This window comes from Sciurus carolinensis, chromosome 15, assembly GCF_902686445.1.
Source record: "Sciurus carolinensis chromosome 15, mSciCar1.2, whole genome shotgun sequence".
Lineage (NCBI taxonomy): Eukaryota > Metazoa > Chordata > Mammalia > Rodentia > Sciuridae > Sciurus > Sciurus carolinensis.
Window position 1 is genome coordinate 80,530,472 of NC_062227.1, and position 19,763 is coordinate 80,550,234.

The 19,763-nt window shown below is 44.3% G+C and overlaps 1 protein-coding gene across 2 annotated transcripts in view; it reads left to right on the forward strand.

The window, feature by feature from the left end:
• The window catches only part of Znf236 (zinc finger protein 236), a 93,572-nt gene that overhangs the window by 14,177 nt on the left and 59,632 nt on the right, over nucleotides 1-19,763 (forward strand). For both annotated transcript variants that reach the window (XM_047526301.1, XM_047526302.1), the window contains exons 6-9: nucleotides 1,755-1,927; nucleotides 3,624-3,767; nucleotides 4,253-4,456; nucleotides 5,161-5,389. In XM_047526301.1, the coding sequence (XP_047382257.1) occupies nucleotides 1,755-1,927; nucleotides 3,624-3,767; nucleotides 4,253-4,456; nucleotides 5,161-5,389 (750 nt within the window). The remainder of the gene's footprint in view (nucleotides 1-1,754; nucleotides 1,928-3,623; nucleotides 3,768-4,252; nucleotides 4,457-5,160; nucleotides 5,390-19,763) is intronic.

Genomic DNA, 19,763 nt, shown 5'->3' on the forward strand with positions numbered 1-19,763 from the left:
CATGCCACCTTCTCAGATGTCATTTATCTTCACCTAGTCAGTGTCTGCCCTCGGATTTCCTCCTGTTCCTTCATAAATACATGCATCCCAGTTGCCCTCACCCTGGAGGTCGTGCTCTTGCCTTTGCACCCCTTCCCCATACATGCTCTTCCTGTTCTCTGGACTGCCTGGAGGGCTGGGGAGGCAGCCTGTCCATCCCCTGGCAGGTTCAGGTCAGCCCGTTCCATCAACTCACCCAGGCTGGCCTGGAGGGAGGTGGTGGTGGGCACAAAATAAGGACATTTATTGAGTGTCTGCCCAGGGAAGGGTAAGATGACCTGGGCTTGGTCTCTCTAGTGTGTGCCTCATGGTACCTGCACTTTGACACGGTGGCCTCCTGGTAGATTACTCCTTGGGTCTGCGTGGCCCACCCAGGTCCCATCTTGTGATGGTGGTGCGTCTCAGCAGTTGGGTCTGAAACAGGAAGGAAGCCTCCACCAAGTTCACCTGTGATCAGGACCTGGTTTCTAGGGGCTTCCTAGCTGCTGCCCCTCCTCCCCGGCCCATCCCCAGGGTGGGGGCAGTGCTGCCTCCTGTCCCTACCTCATCTCCAAGGTTGTTCTGTCTTGTTTAGTTACTTAATTAAGCCTTAGACTTGCTCAGAGAAGCAGGGTCCTCTGGTGTTATTTCTTATTTTTTGGTACCAGGGATTGAACCTAGGGGCACTTAACCACTGAGCTACATCCCCGGCCCTTTTTTATGTTTTTATTTAGATACAGGGTCTTTCTAAGTTGCCTAGGGCCTTGCTAATTTCTAACTTTGAACTTGCAATCCTCCTGCCTCAGCCTCCTGAGCCACTGGAATTACAGGTGTGTGCCACTGTGCCCGGCTCTTTGGTGTTATTTACGTCAGCTATTCTGTATTTCTTAGGAAGTGGGTCTTTAGTAAGACCTGAAATTAAACTAGTTTGCAACTGGGTCTTAACCTAACCCAGTTTTCCCTTCTCATTCAATCTTTCCTTCAGAGAATATTTGTTGAGTGTTAATCTGTGTCAGGTACTGTTCTAGTTTTTGAAGTGGAGTCCTGTGCAAAACAGACAAAACCTGGCCTTCCTGGAATAAAAGAAGATGGATAAGAATAAGATGTGAGGAGCCACATGCTGTAGTGTGGGAGATGAGGCAGGGGTTGGGGGTTGGATTCTCAGGATAGGGTCCCCAGAAAGCTGGAAAGCCATCTCCAAGTTGGTTGTTTTGCACCAGGGCCAAAGAATGTGAGGGAGAGAGCCCATGGATCCTGGGGTGGATGTTCCGGTCCAGTTCTTAGGTCCAGATGGGAGCTACCTGCTATGCTGGGGTATCAGCCAGAGGTGGGAGGGGGCAGGGGGTGAGGCTGGGAGGCATTGTGCCCCAGCCCGTTAGCCCTGGCTCAGTTCTAGAAAGGGCTCTTCTAGGTTGAGAGCAGCCCCTGCAGGCCACGGGGCTGTGCTGTGGGCAGAACCAGCTGGCATGTGGAGTGTGGGCAGAGGAGGGTCCACAGATAGGATGCCAGGTCCGTGGGAGGATGACTTGGTGGGAGAGCTGCCCTGGAGTCTGTGGGAGATGGTCAGAGATTTGGTTTGGTACATGTTGTGCTTTGATATATTGAGCAGACAGTTGTGCCTCTGAGTGTGGAATTCTGGCTGGAGGAATAGGGTTGGGGTTTTGATTTTGGGTAGCTTACACGTGTCTCTTTGCAGTCCTAAGATGCTCACACAGCCTTTCTTTTCCTCTCTCTAGGTGAGAGGCCATTTAAATGCAGCGAGTGTGGAAAAGCTTTCAACCAGAAGGGGGCGTTGCAGACACACATGATCAAGCATACTGGCGAGAAGCCCCATGCCTGTGCCTTTTGCCCCGCTGCCTTTTCTCAGAAAGGGAACCTCCAGTCCCACGTGCAGAGAGTCCACTCAGAGGTGAGCGGTGCACCTCGCATTCCACAGCCTGTGCGAGACACCTCACGTTAAGGTGAACTGTTCACCCTTAAAATGCAGCATAAAATTCAGAGTGAGTTTATGCTGAATAACCAGTTTTAGGAGAAATGTGTTTGGGAACCTTTTGGACTAAATCAATAAATATGTCTATGGAACCTTAGATGAGTAAGTATTTGAAAATAATCATGATATTTTTGTTAGTTAAGATCCGTCAGCCAAATAATGTCTTTCATCTCTTTAGCAAACTCAAAATGCAGGTGTAAGAATTTGAAAGACAAGATAAAATTGAGGGGAAGACAGCGTGGTTCTTATTGCTGACACCACTTAACTGAGGGTGGCCCAGTGGCCCGCAGATGCTGTGCTGGGCGAGCCTGGGCTGCTTGCTGTGCCTTCCTGCGTTTCCATCCACTGTGACTTCGTTCCTTTATCTCTGGGTCCTACTGATTGGTGGATTCTCTGGCATTATTTTTGTTAAGCAGGATAACCTTTGCTCTTACTAATTGTCATGATCTAGTGTCTTATTATGTTCTAATTGTAGAATATAAAGAAATAGTTAAGCAACACAAATACTTTGTTATGGATGAATTTAGTCCACAAAACTATTTTGTAAATAAAAAGTAAATATGTATCTTTTTAATATTTCTTTGGAGTTAAACCTTAAGCACCTCATAAGTGACTAGTGAGTCATTAAAAACATAGTAAAAACAAAGGTAGAGGTTGTCTTTGATTATAGAATAGCAGGATAAAATCTAAATTGAAGAAAACAATTTTAAATGAAAAAACCCCTACATACTTCACATAGTTTTATAAACAGATTCAGAATTCCAAATTCAATAAGTTATTTTAAAAAAAATCTTTATTACCTAGGGCCCAGAGACAGAAGGGCCCGTGACTAGGGCATGGTGCCAGTCCTTGGAAGGCCAGCCTGGGCATGTCCCTGGTGTGTTGCTGGGAGCAGCTGTGGTCTGTGACTTGCCTATGCCTTGGAGGATGTCCCGAGCCCTGTGCCGGGATGGGCAGCTCCAGAGTGGCCTCTGAAGAGTGGGTTGTGACTACAGCTCATAAATTTGGTTCTTGGTCAGGTGTGAGAAATAGACTGGGGCTCCAGCTGGCCGTGGACTGCAAGGAACCTTCCTCGCTGGTGGCGACTCAGCAGTAGTTAACATTTGGATGATTTCTCTGTTCACAGACATTCTTATTTTTACTTCTAGCCTTATTGTAGTTTTAAAAATTAGTCCTTGAAAATGAATATCAAAATTGGTGATGAAAAGTTCACACATGGTATGGTCATTCCTCTCACCTGCGTCTCAGGCCCTCAGAATCCACTTATCAAAGTCACCTTTTATCTTTCTAACCTTCATTACTGAACATTGTGTTCAGCTGTTGAAGAAACTGCGTACATGTTAGATGTTCTATTTTTTATTAAATTACAATAAATGAAGAGTATGTTTCTTAATTTGAACCATTTCTCATTTACAGAAAAAACAATAATTTCAGTTAATCTCAATATTGACTAAAGAGTTGGGTCATTGATTCTATAGCTGTGTAATTTAAAAGGAAAGAGTAATGTCGAAGACTTTTTTTCTCATTTTGAATGGAACGATAAATTATGACTTGCTGTAATTTAAGTAAGCTTAATAATTAATTATAGAAACAACTTTTCCTCTTGCTCTGCAAGGTCAAGAGTGGGCCTACCTACAACTGCACGGCATGTAGCTGTGTGTTCAAGAGCCTGGGCAGCTTGAATACACACATCAGCAAGATGCACGTCGGGGGGCCCCCGACTCCCACCAGCTCTGCCGAGACTGCGCACGTTATTACCGTAAGTTTAGGGACTTGGTGAGCAGGGGATTTTTTTTTTTTTTTTTTTAACTAAAATTCGTTATTTCAAACACAACCTTTAACCTTGAGCATTGAATATTTAGCACCATAAAGGGTCTATGAAGGTTTTCTGTGGAGATAAGGTGCTGCATTTTTTGTTAATCAGCAAAAGTCAATCTTTCTAAACTTCAGAATAATAGTAGATGATTTTGATTTAAAAACTGCCATCTGAACCCATAAAAGTGAGATAAAATGTCATTAATTCATGGACTTTCAACTCCTACCATCAGTGATTGGTAATTATTGAATATTGTTTATCTTTGCATTATAATTTGAGTTGCTAGCTTTCATGAACAGTATTTCTCCCTTTCTGCAATGTTAGGACACTGTTAGATTTTAGTGCTCTTGAGGACACTGTTAGTACCTGTTTCTTCTGGCAATTGAGGAGAAAGTTGTATTTCTCATGAACATGTTGCTGTGCTCCAGGCCACGCTGTTTCAGACCCTTCCTCTGCAGCAGACGGAAACCCAGGCTTCGGCATCCTCAAGCCAGCAGAATTCTCAGGCGGTGACAGATGTCATCCAGCAGCTTCTGGAACTCTCGGAGCCAGGGCCTGTGGAGTCCCATCAGCCCCCGCCGCCCGGGCAGCAGCTGAGCATCACCGTGGGCATCAACCAGGACATTCTACAGGTGAAGCACGTTTGCCTGCCTGCCTGAGGTTTCCACCTGAGTGCTGTCAGAAACCCGGGGTCATGGTGCAAGGTGGACAGGCAGGCTTGCCCGAGTCAAGGCTCCTGGCCAGTGTGTGCCCCGGAGGGGATACAGTGAGAAGTACGTGCCTGTTTCCTGGCCCGAGGACAGCGCACGATTCTAAACGTCCATTCACTAGTATATTAAAAACGCTGAAAACCCTGTTGTCTTTGCTCTGTAAGAGTAAAGGTGGCCCTCCTCCTCTTCTGTTAAGCCAGCTTTCCTCCTGTGCCTTGTGGGGAGGAGTGGTCCAAGGTGATAGGGAACCTAAGGGTACCCCGTGAGTGTCCTGAAGGTAAAGAGTGCAGCTCTTGCCCTGAGGTAGAGCCCAGCTCGTTGAGAGACAGCGTGGGTTGTCCGAGGTAAGCCTTCTGCAAGCCCACCGACTGATGATGCTAGTCCTCTTTAGTTAAGAGATGGACTGCTGGGCCCACTGTATTTTGGGCGGGGAAAAGGTGTCAAATGTCAGAAGAGACAGTACAGCCTCCAACAGTTGGGGGCCACTCTGGTAACTGCTTGGAGTTGTAGAATGTACTTCCGGAGTGCAGTTAGGTTCTGTGGGTGAAGCTGTGGCATCGTGGGATTGATTGGCGGCAGGTGTGGGCTGCCGCTGCGTCTAACCTTCTAGTTCTGTTCTGTCCCAGCAAGCCTTAGAAAACAGTGGGCTGTCTTCACTTCCAGTTGCAGCTCCGCCCAGCGACTGCAGCCACACCAAGACGCCTGCAGGGCCAACTGGGAGCCCTGATGCCACCAGCGCTTCCCCAGGGCAGGCAGACCCCACGGACACGGGGCAGGAGAAGGGGCCGGAAAGCCCTGAGAAGTTGGATAAAAAAGAGAAAAAAGCTCTAAAGAAGAAGTCTCCGTTTCTGCCTGGTAATTCTGTAGGCCTGCCTGTCAGGAGCTCTGGAGAGTGTGTGCTTATGTTAGGAAAGGGTCCCCCTCCTCTCTGGAAGTGGCCCGTCTGCGGCACCTTCCGAGTCTAGCTGTGGTCCCTCGGGATTGAGCGAGGGAGGGTGGAGCCACAGAGAACCTCTCTTCCTCAGTGCTGCTCCTACCTTCCGTTTCTGGAGCATGAGCTCGGGGCTGCCCGGTCACTGCTGGCCGGAGCTCCTGAGGTCAGACCCACTGCTTCCCTGGGCTCTGGCCTGCTGGCTCCCCTGTCCTGAGCCTCCTGATAGGTGCTTCCTGCTCGTTCCCCAGGCTGCCCCTGGCCACCCCCAGCCCTTCTCCACCTGAACCTCCTGTCCCACTGCATGCCCACCTCCACTTCTTGGCTCTGGTCCTCTGTCACCTCTCCCGTTCCTCTGGATGTCATCACTAGAGAGTGAGGTTGGATTTCCGCTGTTTCCAGGCACGCCTTCATTCCCCAAACACCTGTTTTCTGAGGTTTCCACCCCAGAGCATCTTCTTCATGGCCTTTCTCTGTACCACCAGAGTGGTCTCTGCAGGCCAGTCTCAGTGCTGCCCTACCACACCTCCCCCGGGAGCTCTCTAAAAGGCCAGCCCATCTTGCCTTGCTGAACACAGGTGGTGGCAATGCTTGGCTTCTCCCTGGGGGGTCACTGTACACACACACACTGCAGTTGTGTGCCCCTTGTAGGTGACACGCCCTCCCTGGCTGGAATCGGTCTGTCATCTCTGAATTCCTTGGGACTCGGTGTGCTTTGCAGTGGAGCAGGTGCTTGTCAAGAGTTCCCGACTGCAGACCTCGCCCCTGCTCTGGGCAGCACGTGCCTTCTTGTTGTTGTTGTCGTTGTTGTTGTTGATGGACACAATACCTTATTTTTTTAAATTTATTTTTATTGTAAACAAATGGGATACATGTTATTTCTGTTTCTACATGGAGTAACAGCATACCGTTTGTGTAATCATACGTTTACATAGGGTGATGATGTCTGATTCATTCCATTTTTTTTCCTTCCCCCACCCCAGCACATGCCTTCTTGCTGCAAAGTGTGGGGCAGCTTGGTGGCAGTTCTTTCCTAGAGCACATTTTCTCACTGATGACATGAAGCCCTTCCTTGCCCTACATGCCCCTTGATCTGACCTGCTGCTCTCAAGTGAAAAGGGTTTCTTGGTCCCCAGAGGGGAAAGTTGGGGAGAAAGAGCCCTTTCCACATACTGTGATCAGCTGGAGCTTAGCCCTACAGGTCACAGATGTTGTGCTAGAGAGACTGAGGCAAACACAGCTTGCGAGGTGTTTCTCCGGAGTTACCGTTGGCTCTTGTCTAATTATTGTGCTAAATTAAAGATGACTGGAGCATGCCTGTGATCCCAGCTACCTGGGAGGCTGAGACAGAACTGCAAGTTTGAGGAGAACTTGGGCGACCTAGCAAAACCATGTCTCAAAAAATAAAAAAGGGCCAGAGATATGGGGGTGTGGCTCTGAGGTAAAGTGCCCCTGGGTTAAGGCCAGTGCCCCTGGGTTAAAGTGCCCAAAAGAAGATGCTCTTACCTGGCTGTAGGCCACTGAATGGGAGTCATCTGCTCCACAGGCTGGACTTTCCTTCCTTCACATGCCGAATAGCTGTGGCCCCTCGGGTGCAAAGATGCACTTCACCAGGATGCCCCCTGCCCACAGGTACTGGAGGCGCCTTCTCTCCTGCGCCTGCAGGGAACCTTCGTGTGGCGTCCTGATAGGAGTGCTGTGCTCATGCGCTAGAAGGCCTGCCTGAACTCATTTCCAGAATGCTTAAATAGATGAAGTACAGAGGACTGGACAAGTGTGTGCTCTTCTAGTAATTTTAGATTAGATGTGGTCCTTTACACGTTCACAAGAAGGCCAGTACTTCTCGTTTTAAATCTGGTAACTCAAGCGCGATAACTGATGGGTCCAGTTTCTGTATGAAGGTGTTCTCCATGTTTGGAACTTTCCAGTGATCTGTACACCTTCAGTGAAGAGGTTGTGTCTGGAAGCACCTTGCCAAGATGGAACGCCATGTGACAGCCAGGAGTACCCTGTGCAAAACTGTTCTTGTCTCCTAAGGCACAGTGTTTTCTTGATAGCTTGTAATGGACCCTCATTACATCCCCAGATTGAATGGACTCCATCATGTAAAGTTACTGTTTTAGGTTTATTGTTTTGTCGAAGCCAATGTTAAAAACATTTTTGGTAGAATTTCCTTGTTATATTAAGAGGTCTGTATACTATTTGAAAATTTAACAAATCTTATTATGACTGTCAGGTGACTTACAACAGGTAGATCATGGTGTATTTTCAGTGGAATTTGGAGTTTACTGCTGTGCAGTATTGACCATCTAGAAATCACAGTGAGAGGTGTTTAGTGGGAAGCTGGTGATTTAATCATTCAGGTGTAAGAATGGTGTGTTGTTGCCGTTCTGTGTGGAAACTGTTCTCAAAACATGGGCACACTTGATCTTTTTAGGTCAGCGTGGTGTTGCTCAGTGTTTCTTTTTTTTTTTTTTTTATTTTTATTTTTACAGACTGCATTTTGGTTCATCATACACAAATGGGGTACAACTTTTCTTTTTATTTTTAATTTTAATTTATTTTTATTATAAACAAATGGGATACATGTTTCCGTTTGTACAAGAAATAACAGCATACCATTTGTATAATCATACATTTACATAGGGTAATGATGTTTGATTCATTCTGTTATTTTTCCTTCCCCCCTTACCCCTCTCACCCCTCCCACCCCTCTTTTCCCTCTATACGGTCCCTCCTTCCTCCATTCTTGCCCCCCTCCCACCCCCCATTATGTGTCATCGTCCGCTTATCAGCGAGATCATTTGTCCTTTGGTTTTTTGAGATTGACTTATCTCACTTAGCATGATATTCTCCAATTTCATCCATTTGCCTGCAAATGCCATAATTTTATTATTCTTTATAGCTGAGTAATATTCCATTGTATATATATACCACAGTTTCTTTATCCATTCATCAGTTGAAGGACATCTAGGTTGGTTCCACAGTCTGGCTATTGTGAGTTGAGCAGCTATGAACATTGATGTGGCTGTATCTCTGTAGTATGCTGATTTTAAGTCCTTTGGGTATAGGCCGAGGAGTGGGATAGCTGGGTCAAATGGTAGGTCCATTCCAAACTTTCTGAGGAATTTCCATACTGCTTTCCAGAGTGGCTGCACTAATTTGCAGCCCCACCAGCAATGTATGAGTGTACCTTTTCCCCCACATCCTCTCCAACACTTGTTGTTGTTTGTATTCTTGATAATCGCCATTCTAATTGGGGTGAGATGGAATCTTAGGGTAGTTTTGATTTGCATTTCTCTTATTACTAAAGATGGTGAACATTTTTTCATATGTTTGTTGATTGCTTGTAGATCTTCTGTGAAGCGTCTTTTCATATCCTTAGCCCATTTGTTGATTGGGTTATTTGTATTCTTGGTGTAGAGTTTTTTGAGTTCTTTATATATTCTGGAAATTAGTGCTCTATCTGAAGTATGAGTGGCAAAGATATTCTCCCACTCTGTAGGCTCTCTCTTCGCATTGCTGATAGTTTCCTTTGCTGAGAGAAAGCTATTTAGTTTGAATCTATCCCAGTTGTTGATTTTTGCTTTTTTTTCTTGTGCTATGGGAGTCCTGTTAAGGAAGTCTGATCTTAAGCCAACAAGTTGAAGATTTGGACCTACTTTTTCTTCTATAAGATGCAGGGTCTCTGGTCTGATTTCAAGGTCCTTGATCCATTGTGAGTTGAGTTTTGTACAGGGTGAGAGATAGGGATTTAGCTTCATTCTGTTGCATATGGATTTCCAGTTTTCCCAGCACCATTTGTTGAAGAGGCTATCTTTTCTCTATTGCATATTTTTGGCACCTTTGTCTAGTATGAGAAAATTGTATTTATTTGGGTTTGTGTCCTTGTCCTCTATTCTGTTCCATTGATCTACCTGTCTATTTTGGTGCCAATACCATGCCGTTTTGTTACTATTGCTTTTGTATAGTAACAAAGCTATACAAAGTTTAGTATTGCGATGCCCCCTGCTTCATTCTTCCTGCTAAGGATTGCTTTAGCTATTCTGGGTTTCTTATTCTTCCAGATGAATTTCATGATTGCTTGCTCTATTTCTGTAAGGTACATCATTGGGATTTTAATTGGAATTGCATTGAATCTGTATAGCACTTTTGGTAGTATGGCCATTTTGACAATATTAATTCTGCCTATCCAAAGACATGGGAGATCTTTCCATCTTCTAAGGTCTTCCTCAATTTCTTTCTTCAATGTTTTGTAGTTTTCATTGTAGAGATCTTTTACCTCTTTGGTTAGATTGATGCCCAAGTATTTGATTTTTTTTTTTTTGAGGCTATTGCAAATGGAGTTGTTTTCCTCATTTCCCTTTCAGCTGTTTCGTCACTTGCATATAAAATTGTTTTAGTTTTATGCGTGTTGATTTTATGGCCTGCTATTTTGCTGAATTCATCGATGAGGTCTAGAAGTTTTCTGGAGGAGTTTTTTGGATCCTCTAAGTATATAATCATGTCATCAGCAAATAGTAACAGCTTAAGTTCCTCTTTTCCTATTCGTATCCCTTTAATTTCTTTGGTCTGCCTAATTGCTCTGGCTAGAGTTTCGAGGACAATGTTGAATAGAAGTGGTGAAAGAGGACATCCCTGTCTTGTTCCCGTTTTTAAAGGGAATAGTTTCAGCTTTTTCTCCATTTAGAATGATGTTGGCCATGGGCTTAGCATAAATAGCCTTTACAATGTTCAGGTATGTTCCTACTATCCCTATTTTTTCTAGTGTTTTGAGCATGAAGGGGTGTTGTATTTTGTCAAAAGCTTTTTCCGCGTCAATTGAAATAACCACATGATTCTTATCCTTAAGTCTATTGACATGATGGATTACGTTTATTGATTTACGGATGTTAAACCATCCTTACATTCTAGGGATGAACCCCACTTGATCGTGGTGCACGATTTTCTTAATATGTTTTTGGATACAGTTTGCCAATATTTTGTTAAGGATCTTTGCATCTATATTCATCAAGGATATTGGTCTAAAATTTTCTTTCCTCGATGTGTCTTTTCCTGGTTTGGGTATGAGGGTGATATTAGCTTCATAGAATGCGTTTGATAGGGTACCCTCCTTTTCTATTTCCTGGAATACTTTGAGAAGTATTGGAATGAGATCTTCTTTGAAGGTCTTGTAGAACTCGGCTGAGAGTCCATCTGGTCCTGGGCTTTTCTTGGATGGTAGGTTTTTAATAGCTTCTTCTATTTCATTGCTTGATACTGATTTGTTTAAATTGTGTATGTCCTCCTGGTTCAGTTTGGGAGGATCATATGTCTCTAGAAATTTGTCAATGTCTTTAGTAGTTTCTATTTTGTTGAAATACAGATTTTCAAAGTAGCTTCTCATTATGTTATGTATCTCAGTGGTGTCTGTTGTGATACTTCCTTTTTCATCACGAGTTTTAGTAATTTGAGTTTTCTCTCTCCTCTTTGTTAGTGTGGCTAAGGGTTTGTCTATTTTATTTACTTTCTCAAAGAACCAACTTTTCGTTTTGTCAATTTTTTGAATTGTTTCTTTTATTTCAATTTCATTGATTTCAGCTCTAATTTTAATTATTTCTTCTACTTTTGCTGTTATTCTGTTCTTCTTTCTCTAGGGCTTTGAGCTATAATGTTAGATCATTTAGTTGTTGACTTTTCATTCTTTTCTGGAATGCGCTTCATGCAATGAATTTTCCTCTTAGTACAGCTTTCATAGTGTCCCAGAGATTTTGATATGTTGTATCATCGTTCTCATTGATCTCTAAGAATATTTTTATCTCCTCCTTCATGTTTTCTGTTATCCATGTTTCATTCAATAGCATAGCATTTAGTCTCCAGGTGTTGGAGTAATTTCCCTTTTTTATTTTGTCATTGATTTCTATTCTCAGTCCATTATGATCTGATAGAACACAAGGCAGTATCTCTATTTTTTTGCATTTCCTAAGGGCTGCTTTGTGGCATAACACATGGTCTATTTTAGAGAAGGTTCCATGTGCTGCTGAGAAGAAAGTGGATACACTCATTGATGGATGGAATATTCTATGTATGTCTATTAAGTATAGGTTATTGATTGTGTTATTGAGTTCTATGGTTTCTTTGGTTTTTGTTTGGAAGATCTATCTAGTGGTGACAGTGGTGTGTTAAAGTCACCCAGAATTATTGTGTTGTGGTCTATGTGTTTCCTGAAATTGAGAAGGATTTGTTTGATGTACAGGGATGCACCATTGTTTGGGGCATAAATATTTACTATTGTTATGTCTTCCTGATTTATGGTTCCCTTAAGCAGTATGAAATGTCCTTCTTTATCCCTTCTGACTAACTTTGGCTTGAAGTCCAAAGGATGGAAACCCCCGCTTTTTTACTGAGTCCATTTGCGTGGTAGGTTTTTTCCCCATCCTTCCACCTTTAGTCTGTGGATGTCTTTTTCTATGAGATGAGTCTCTTGTAGGCAGCATATTGTTGGGTCTTTCTTTTTAATCCATTCTGTCAGTCTATGTCTTTTGATTGATGAGTTTAGGCCATTAACATTCAGGGTTATTATTGAGACATGATTTGTATTCCCAGTCATTTGGCTTATTTTTGGCTTTTAAGTTGGCTTGGTTTCTCATTTGAGTGTTTTTTCTCTAAGGTAGTTCCTCCCTTTGCTGACCTCCATTGTTGTTTTTCATTTCCTCCTCATGGAATATTTTGTTGAGAACGTTCTGTAGCGCAGGCTTTCTATTTGTAAATTCTTTTAACTTTTGTTTATCATGGCAGGATTTTATTTCATCTTCAAATCTGAAGGTTAGTTTTGCTGGGTATAGGATTCTTGTTTGGCAACCATATTCTTTCAGAGCTTGAAATATGTTGTTCCAGGCCCGTCTAGCTTTTAGAGTCTGGGTTGAGAAGTCGGCTGCTATCCATATTGGTCTCCCCCTATGAGTAATCTGATGTTTTTCTCTTGCGGCCTTCAAAATCCTGTCTTTATTTTGAATGGTAGGCATTTTCATTATAATGTGCCTTGGTGTGGATCTGTTGTGATTCTGTGCATTTGGTGTTCTGTAAGCCTCTTGTATTTGATTTTCCATTTCATTCTTCAGGTTTGGGAAATTTTCTGACATTATTTCATTGAATATTTTGTTCATTCCTTTGGTTTGTATCTCTGTGCCTTCCTCAGTCCCAATAATTCTTAAATTTGGTCTTTTCATGATGTCTCATAGTTCTTGGAGATTCTGTTCATGATTTCTTACCATCTTCTCTGTTTGGGCGACTTTATTTTCAAGATTAAACATTTTGTCTTCATTGTCTGAGGTTCTGTCTTCCAAGTGGTCTAGTCTGTTGGTGATGCTTTCCATTGAGTTTTTTATTTGGTTTATTGTTTCCTTCATTTCAAGGATTTACATTTGGTTTTTTTTGAGAATCTCTATCTCTTTGTTGAAATGATCTTTTGCTTTCTGCACTTGCTCTTTCAGTTTATTGATATTATCATTCATTGCCTGCATTTGCTCTCTTATCTCATCCTTAGCTTTGCGAATCATCTTAATCATGTATAATCTGAAGTCCTTTTCTGACAGTTCTTCTAACATACTGTCATTGGATTCTATTAATATAGAATCTAGATTTGTTTGGATCATTTGCTTCCCTTGTTTTTTCATGTTGTTCATGTATCTTCCCCTCTACCAGTGCAGATCGGGGTATTGCAGATTTCCCCCTATAGGCTTATAGTGGCCCTATATGTTTCCAAAACCCTTTCTTTAAGGGGAGATCAATATTAGCAGTGCCCAATTCAGACACTATGCAATCCTAGACCAAATAGCCCCTATGGGGACAATAACAAAATTGTCATAATAAATAGAATGAGTTCAAATATTATCTTCGGTAAAACGAACAGGTTTGTAGTGAGGTCTGCAGTTTCTAATGGAGGACAAAGAGGATGCAGAGGGATGTAGAATGTGGCTGTTAATGGGATAAGAAAAGAATATACAGAAGTTCTAGAAAATAGAAAGGGTGAGAGTGTAGTCAAAAGAAATTGGATGTTAGCATGCAAAAGAGGGAGAAAGAGACTTTGAGGGAGCAGGTAAACAAAAGAAAGAGAAAGCAAGAAAAGTAAAGAAATAAAAACTTAAATTTTTTAAAAAGGAGAAAAAAGAAAATCTACTGTATAACAGTAGATTTTATAGTAGTAATGAAACCTCCCAGTGTTCAGTAGCCTGATGCATGAGACGTACCTGATAATGAGCTTCAAACCTCCAGCAGGCATCTCAGGATGGGATTTGCTCCACCTAAAGATCCGAGCTATGGCTTCCAGGATTATCCAAGATGGCCGCTCTGGCTTCGAAATGTGTTGGCAAATGGGGAGCTGCAGCTCAGGTTGTGGACGTGGTCAGCTGGAGGTCCTGGAGGCGGGATGCAGTTGGTCAGGCAGGGGTCCTGGAGGTCCAGTGTTTTTGGTGTGGTTGTGGAATCCTGGAGGCTGGGTGCAATCAGTCAGTCTGGGGTCCCGGTGATAGGGCGCAGTTAGTTGGTTTGGGGGTCCTGGTGGCAGGGAGCAGTCAGTCGACGTGAAGGCCCCAGAGGCAGGGAGTGATCAGTCGGGCTGAGGGATCCTGGAGACGAGGCTCAGCCAATCTGGCCAGGGGTCCTACGGGGCCTGACTGTTGTCTCAAAATGGCGGCAGCCACGTGTACTCAAACCTGCAGGTACTGTAACAGAGAACTTCCAGGCAACAGCAGGCAGCTGGTGCTCCACTGGTGGTCGGCGATCTGTTTGCTGACTGTTGTTGGACGATCAGGAGGTGAACCTCGTGCGTTGGGTGATGTATAGGTGTAAGGCAGGCGATGGACAGGCGAGAGGCAGGCAAATGGTGAATGATAGACGCCTGACAGTGAGCAATCTGCCAGGGTACAACTTTTCATTTCTGTGGTTGTACACAATGTAGAGTCACACCATTCATGTGATCATACATGTGCATAGGGTAATGATGTCTGTCTCAGTTCACGATCTTTCCTTCCCCCACCCTACCCTGTCCCATTTTCCTCTATACCATCCAAAGTTCCTCCATTCTTCTCTTGCCACCCTCCGCCCCCATTATGTATCATCATCCATTTATCAGAGCAAACATTTGGTCTTTGGTTTTTTGGGCTTGGCTTATTTCACTTATCATAATATTCTCCAACTTCATCAATTTACAGGCAAATGCCGTAATTTTATTCTTTATGACTAATATTCCATTGTGTATATATACCACAGTTTCTTTGTCGATTCATCTACTGAAGGGCATCTAGATTGGTTCTACAATCTATTGTGAATTGAGCAGCTATGAACATTGATGTGGTTGCATCTCTGTAGTATGTTGATTTTAGTCCTTTGGGTATAAACTGAGGAGTGGGATAGCTGGGTCAAATGGTGGGTCCATTCCAAGTTTTCTGAGGAATCTCCATACTGCCTTCCAGAGTGGCTGCACCAATTTGCAACTCCATCAGTAATGTAAAAGTGTGCCTTTTTCCCCACATCCATGCCAACACTTATTATTGCTTGTGTTCTTGATAATAGCCATTCTAATCGGAGTTAGATGAAATCTTAGGGTGGTTTTAATTTGCATTTCTCTAATTACTAGGAATGATGAGCACTTTTCATATATATTTTTTTCACCCTTATATCTTCTGTGAAGTGTCTATCCAGTTCCTTAGCCCATTTATTGTTTGGATTCTTTGTATTTTTGGTGAAAAGTTTTATAAGTTCTTTTTAAATTTTGATGATTAGTGCTCTATTTAATTTGCACGTGGAAAAGATTTTCTCCCACTCTGTAGGCTCTCTTTTGACATCATTGATTGTTTCCTTTGCTGAGAAAAAGCTTTTGAGTTTGAATCCATACCATTTATTAATTCTTGCTTTTATGTTTTGCACTATGGGAGTCTTGTTAAGGAAGTCTGATCCTAAGCTGACATGATGAAGATTTGGGCCTACTTTGTCTTCTATTTGGTGAAGGGTCTCAGGTCTAATTCCTAGATACTTGATCCATTTTGAGTTGAGTTTTGTGCAGAGTGAGAGATAGGGGTTTAATTTCATTTTACTGCATATGGATTTCCAATTTTCCCAGCTCCATTTGTTGAAGAGGCTATCTTTTCTCCATTGTATTTTTTGGCACCTTTGTTTAGTATGAGATAAATGTATTTTTGTGGGTTTGTCTTTGTGTCCTGTTCTGTACCGTTGGTCTACCTGTCTGTTTTGGTGCCAGTACCGTGCTGTCTTTGTTACTGTTGCCCTGCAGTAGAGTTTGAGGTCTGGTATTGTGATGCCTCCTGCATCACTCTTCCTGCCCAGGACTGCTTTGCCTATTCTGGGTGCTCAGTGTTTCTTGGCCTGGGGTCATTGTCATGAACTTTGGTCATTGTAGGGTGCTGTCACAGACTCTTGACTGTGCAGCATATGGCCCAAGGATGCTGCCACTTTTAGGGTCACCTGCTTTTAAAAGTACAGTCATCCTTGGCAATCTATGGGGTTTGGTTCCAGGATCCCTGCAGGTACCAAACTCCAAGCGTGCCCAGATCCCTTCTGTAGGACAGCCTAGTGCACATCCTCCTGTGCACTTGAGACCATCTTTAGGTTGTTTACAATGTCTAACAGTGTAAATGCTGTGTAAAGTTGTATACTCTATTGTTTAGGGAATAATGGCAAGAAAAATATCTGTATATGTCCAGTGCAGGTATAATTTTTCCCCCAAACATTTTCGTCTGCTCTTGGTTTAAAAGCCAGCTGTAAACTTACTATCCTTGAAGCAACCCTTCCCTACTGAGGTTAAGTCTTGTTCTGGGCTCAGTTCTGTTCTGTTTGCCTGTTAATTTAATGTTAATAGACATTATCCCATGATTCTCTTGAAATCCCTATGGTAGAGCTTATCTTTCATCCTCTTCAGGATTAACTTGGTCTTTATCCAAGTCTGTATGTCTCCTCTTATTAATGTCAGCTGGTTCCTCAGATCTTGCAGATCTTTTTCTCTTTTTCCTTATTTCATTGCCATGAGCCATCTTTAGGTTTCTGTCTGTGTATGGAAAGGTGATTGACTTTCATATGTCAATTGTGAATTCAGAAACCTCTTCTGTTAATTGTGGCGGTTTGTCTGTGGCTATTTGGCTTTTCCCATGGACACTGGTGTCATGTGAGAATGGCACTTTCCTCTCTCGCCCTGCTGGCGTGGCCTCTGGGTGTGGAGGCCGTGCCACAGGGTGCGCTTCCTTCCGTGTGCAGTGGGGTGACCTCCATGCTGCTAGTTGAGCCAGGCTTTCTGTGACAGGCTCTGTGGACGCCTTTTGGCTTCAGGAAGTTCTCGGCCATTGTTAGTTTGCCAGGAGGTCAGTTTTTTTCTTCAAGCCTGTGAATATTATCAAATACTTTCTTTTCCTCTGTTGCTGTGATCGTATTGTTTTCATCGGTAATGTGATGAATTATAGTAGTTAGTTTATGAATGGAAGACAAACCACATGTTCCCTCTGGGCTGTGATCTTTTTGCCTTTTACTTTTTGTCCTTTATTTTTCATTTGTAAAGAATTGTTGGATTTGCTCAGCTGTTTTTTTTATTTTGCTATATAAAATTTATATACATTTTTATAAAATTTGTCCATCATCAGTACCCACTTTTAATTAATTTTGTTAAATTTATTCTGTTGTAGAATACACACTAGTATTGAAACAATATAAAGAAGTGTTATCGTAACTAGAGGTGGTGCATGCCTATAATTCCAGGTGCTTAGAAGGCTGAGGCAGGAGGATCATAAGTTTGAGCCCAACCTGGGCCACTTGGCAAGGCCCTACCTCAAAATAAAAAAAAAGAAAAGGCCTGGGGATGTAGCTCAGTGTAGAGTGCTCCTGAGTTCAGTTCCCAGTAGAAAACACATTTTTTTTCATTACACAATGTTAGTTTCGATAGTTGTATTCTATCTAAACTTGTTTATAGATATAAAAGAAAGTGAAAGTCTTCATGAAAAATATGTACACTGTTTCAACTGCTATGTCTTTATAAAGGACATGGCTTCAAGTTTCAAATAAAGTAATTAATGTGGCAGGATGACTGTGCTGTATCTTTTAACAGCATATTTTTTTTTTTTTCTTTTTTGTGGTACTAGGGATTGAACCCAGGGCCTTGGACCTCTGGACAAGTGCGCTACTACTGAGCTGTACCCTACCCTTAATGGCATTTTTATGTTCAATAGCTTGCGTCAGCATGCAAGCATCTTCTTTTGTTGTCACCTAACCTATATTTAGGGGAAGTTATGCCCATTTTATAGGAGATTCCCAATACATCATTGCAATAAGCTCAAAGTAGTGTTAAAAATTCCTGATTATAAAGTAGGCACAGGGAGGTCCACTCCTCAGAGCTTTGCTCCCTGAAAGAACACTTAAGTAACTTTCGAAATTGTAGCATGAAGCTGCTAAAGCACTTGACAGAAATTCTGAGGTATGTGTAGAGTGGCTTGCACAAAGGGACAGTGTCCTTGCTGTGGTGCTGGATGACCTGGGTCACCATGGAGGGCCCCATGTCCTTGCTGATGATGCTGGATGACCTGGGTCACCATGGAGGCCCCGTGTCCTTGCTGATGGTGCTGGATGACTTGTAGGTCACCATGGAGGGCCCCATGTCCTTGCTGACGATGCTGGATGACCTCTGGGTCACCATGGACGGCCCCGTGTCCTTGCTGATGGTGCTGGATGACCTCTAGGTCACCATGGAGGGCCCCATGTCCTTGCTGATGATGCTGGATGACCTCTGGGTCACCATGGAGGGCCCCATGTCCTTGCTGATGATGCTGGATGACCTCTGGGTCACCATGGAGGGCCCCGTGTCCTTGCTGATGGTGCTGGATGACCTCTGGGTCACCATGGAGGGCCCCATGTCCTTGCTGATGGTGCTGGATGACCTCTAGGTCACCATGGAGGGCCCCATGTCCTTGCTGATGATGCTGGATGACCTCTGGGTCACCATGGAGGGCCCCGTGTCCTTGCTGATGGTGCTGGATGACCTCTGGGTCACCATGGAATGTCCCATGTCCTTGCTGACGGTGCTGGATGACCTCTGGGTCACCATGGAGGGTCCCATGTCCTTGCTGATGATGCTGGATGACTTCTGGGTCACCATGGAGGGCCCCATGTCCTTGCTGATGGTGCTGGATGACCTCTGGGTCACCATGGAGGGCCCCGTGTCCTTGCTGATGGTGCTGGATGACCTCTAGGTCACCATGGAATGTCCCATGTCCTTGCTGACGGTGCTGGATGACCTCTGGGTCACCATGGAGGGTCCCATGTCCTTGCTATGGTGCTGGATGACTTCTGGGTCACCATGGAATGTCCCATGTCCTTGCTGATGGTGCTGGATGACCTCTGGGTCACCATGGAGGCCCCGTGTCCTTGCTGATGGTGCTGGATGACCTCTGGGTCACCATGGAGGGCCCCATGTCCTTGCTGACGGTGCTGGATGACTTCTGGGTCACCATGGAATGTTCCATGTCCTTGCTGATGGTGCTGGATGACCTCTGGGTCACCATGGAGGGCCCCACGTCCTTGCTGACGGTGCTGGATGACTTCTGGGTCACCATGGAGGGCCCCATGTCCTTGCTGATGGTGCTGGATGACCTCTGTGTCACCATGGAATGTCCCATGTCCTTGCTATGGTGCTGGATGACCTCTGGGTCACCATGGAGGGCCCCACGTCCTTGCTGACGGTGCTGGATGACTTCTGGGTCACCATGGAGGGCCCCATGTCCTTGCTGATGGTGCTGGATGACCTCTGTGTCACCATGGAATGTCCCATGTCCTTGCTATGGTGCTGGATGACCTCTGGGTCACCATGGAGGGCCCCATGTCCTTGTTGATGGTGCTGGATGACCTCTGGGTCACCATGGAGGGCCCCATGTCCTTGCTGACGATGCTGGATGACCTCTGGGTCACCATGCAAGGCCCTGTGTCCTTGCTGATGGTACTGGATGACTTCTGGGTCACCATGGAGGGGCCCATGTCCTTGCTGATGGTGCTGGATGACCTCTGGGTCACCATGGAAGGCCCCGTGTCCTTGCTGATGGTACTGGATGACTTCTGGGTCACCATGGAGGGCCCCATGTCCTTGCTGATGATGCTGGATGACTCCTGGGTCACCTGGAGGGCCCCGTGTCCTTGCTGATGGTACTGGATGACTTCTGGGTCTCCATGGAGGGCCCCATGTCCTTGCTGATGGTGCTGGATGACCTCTGGGTCACCATGGAGGGCCCCATGTCCTTGCTGACGATGCTGGATGACCTCTGGGTCACC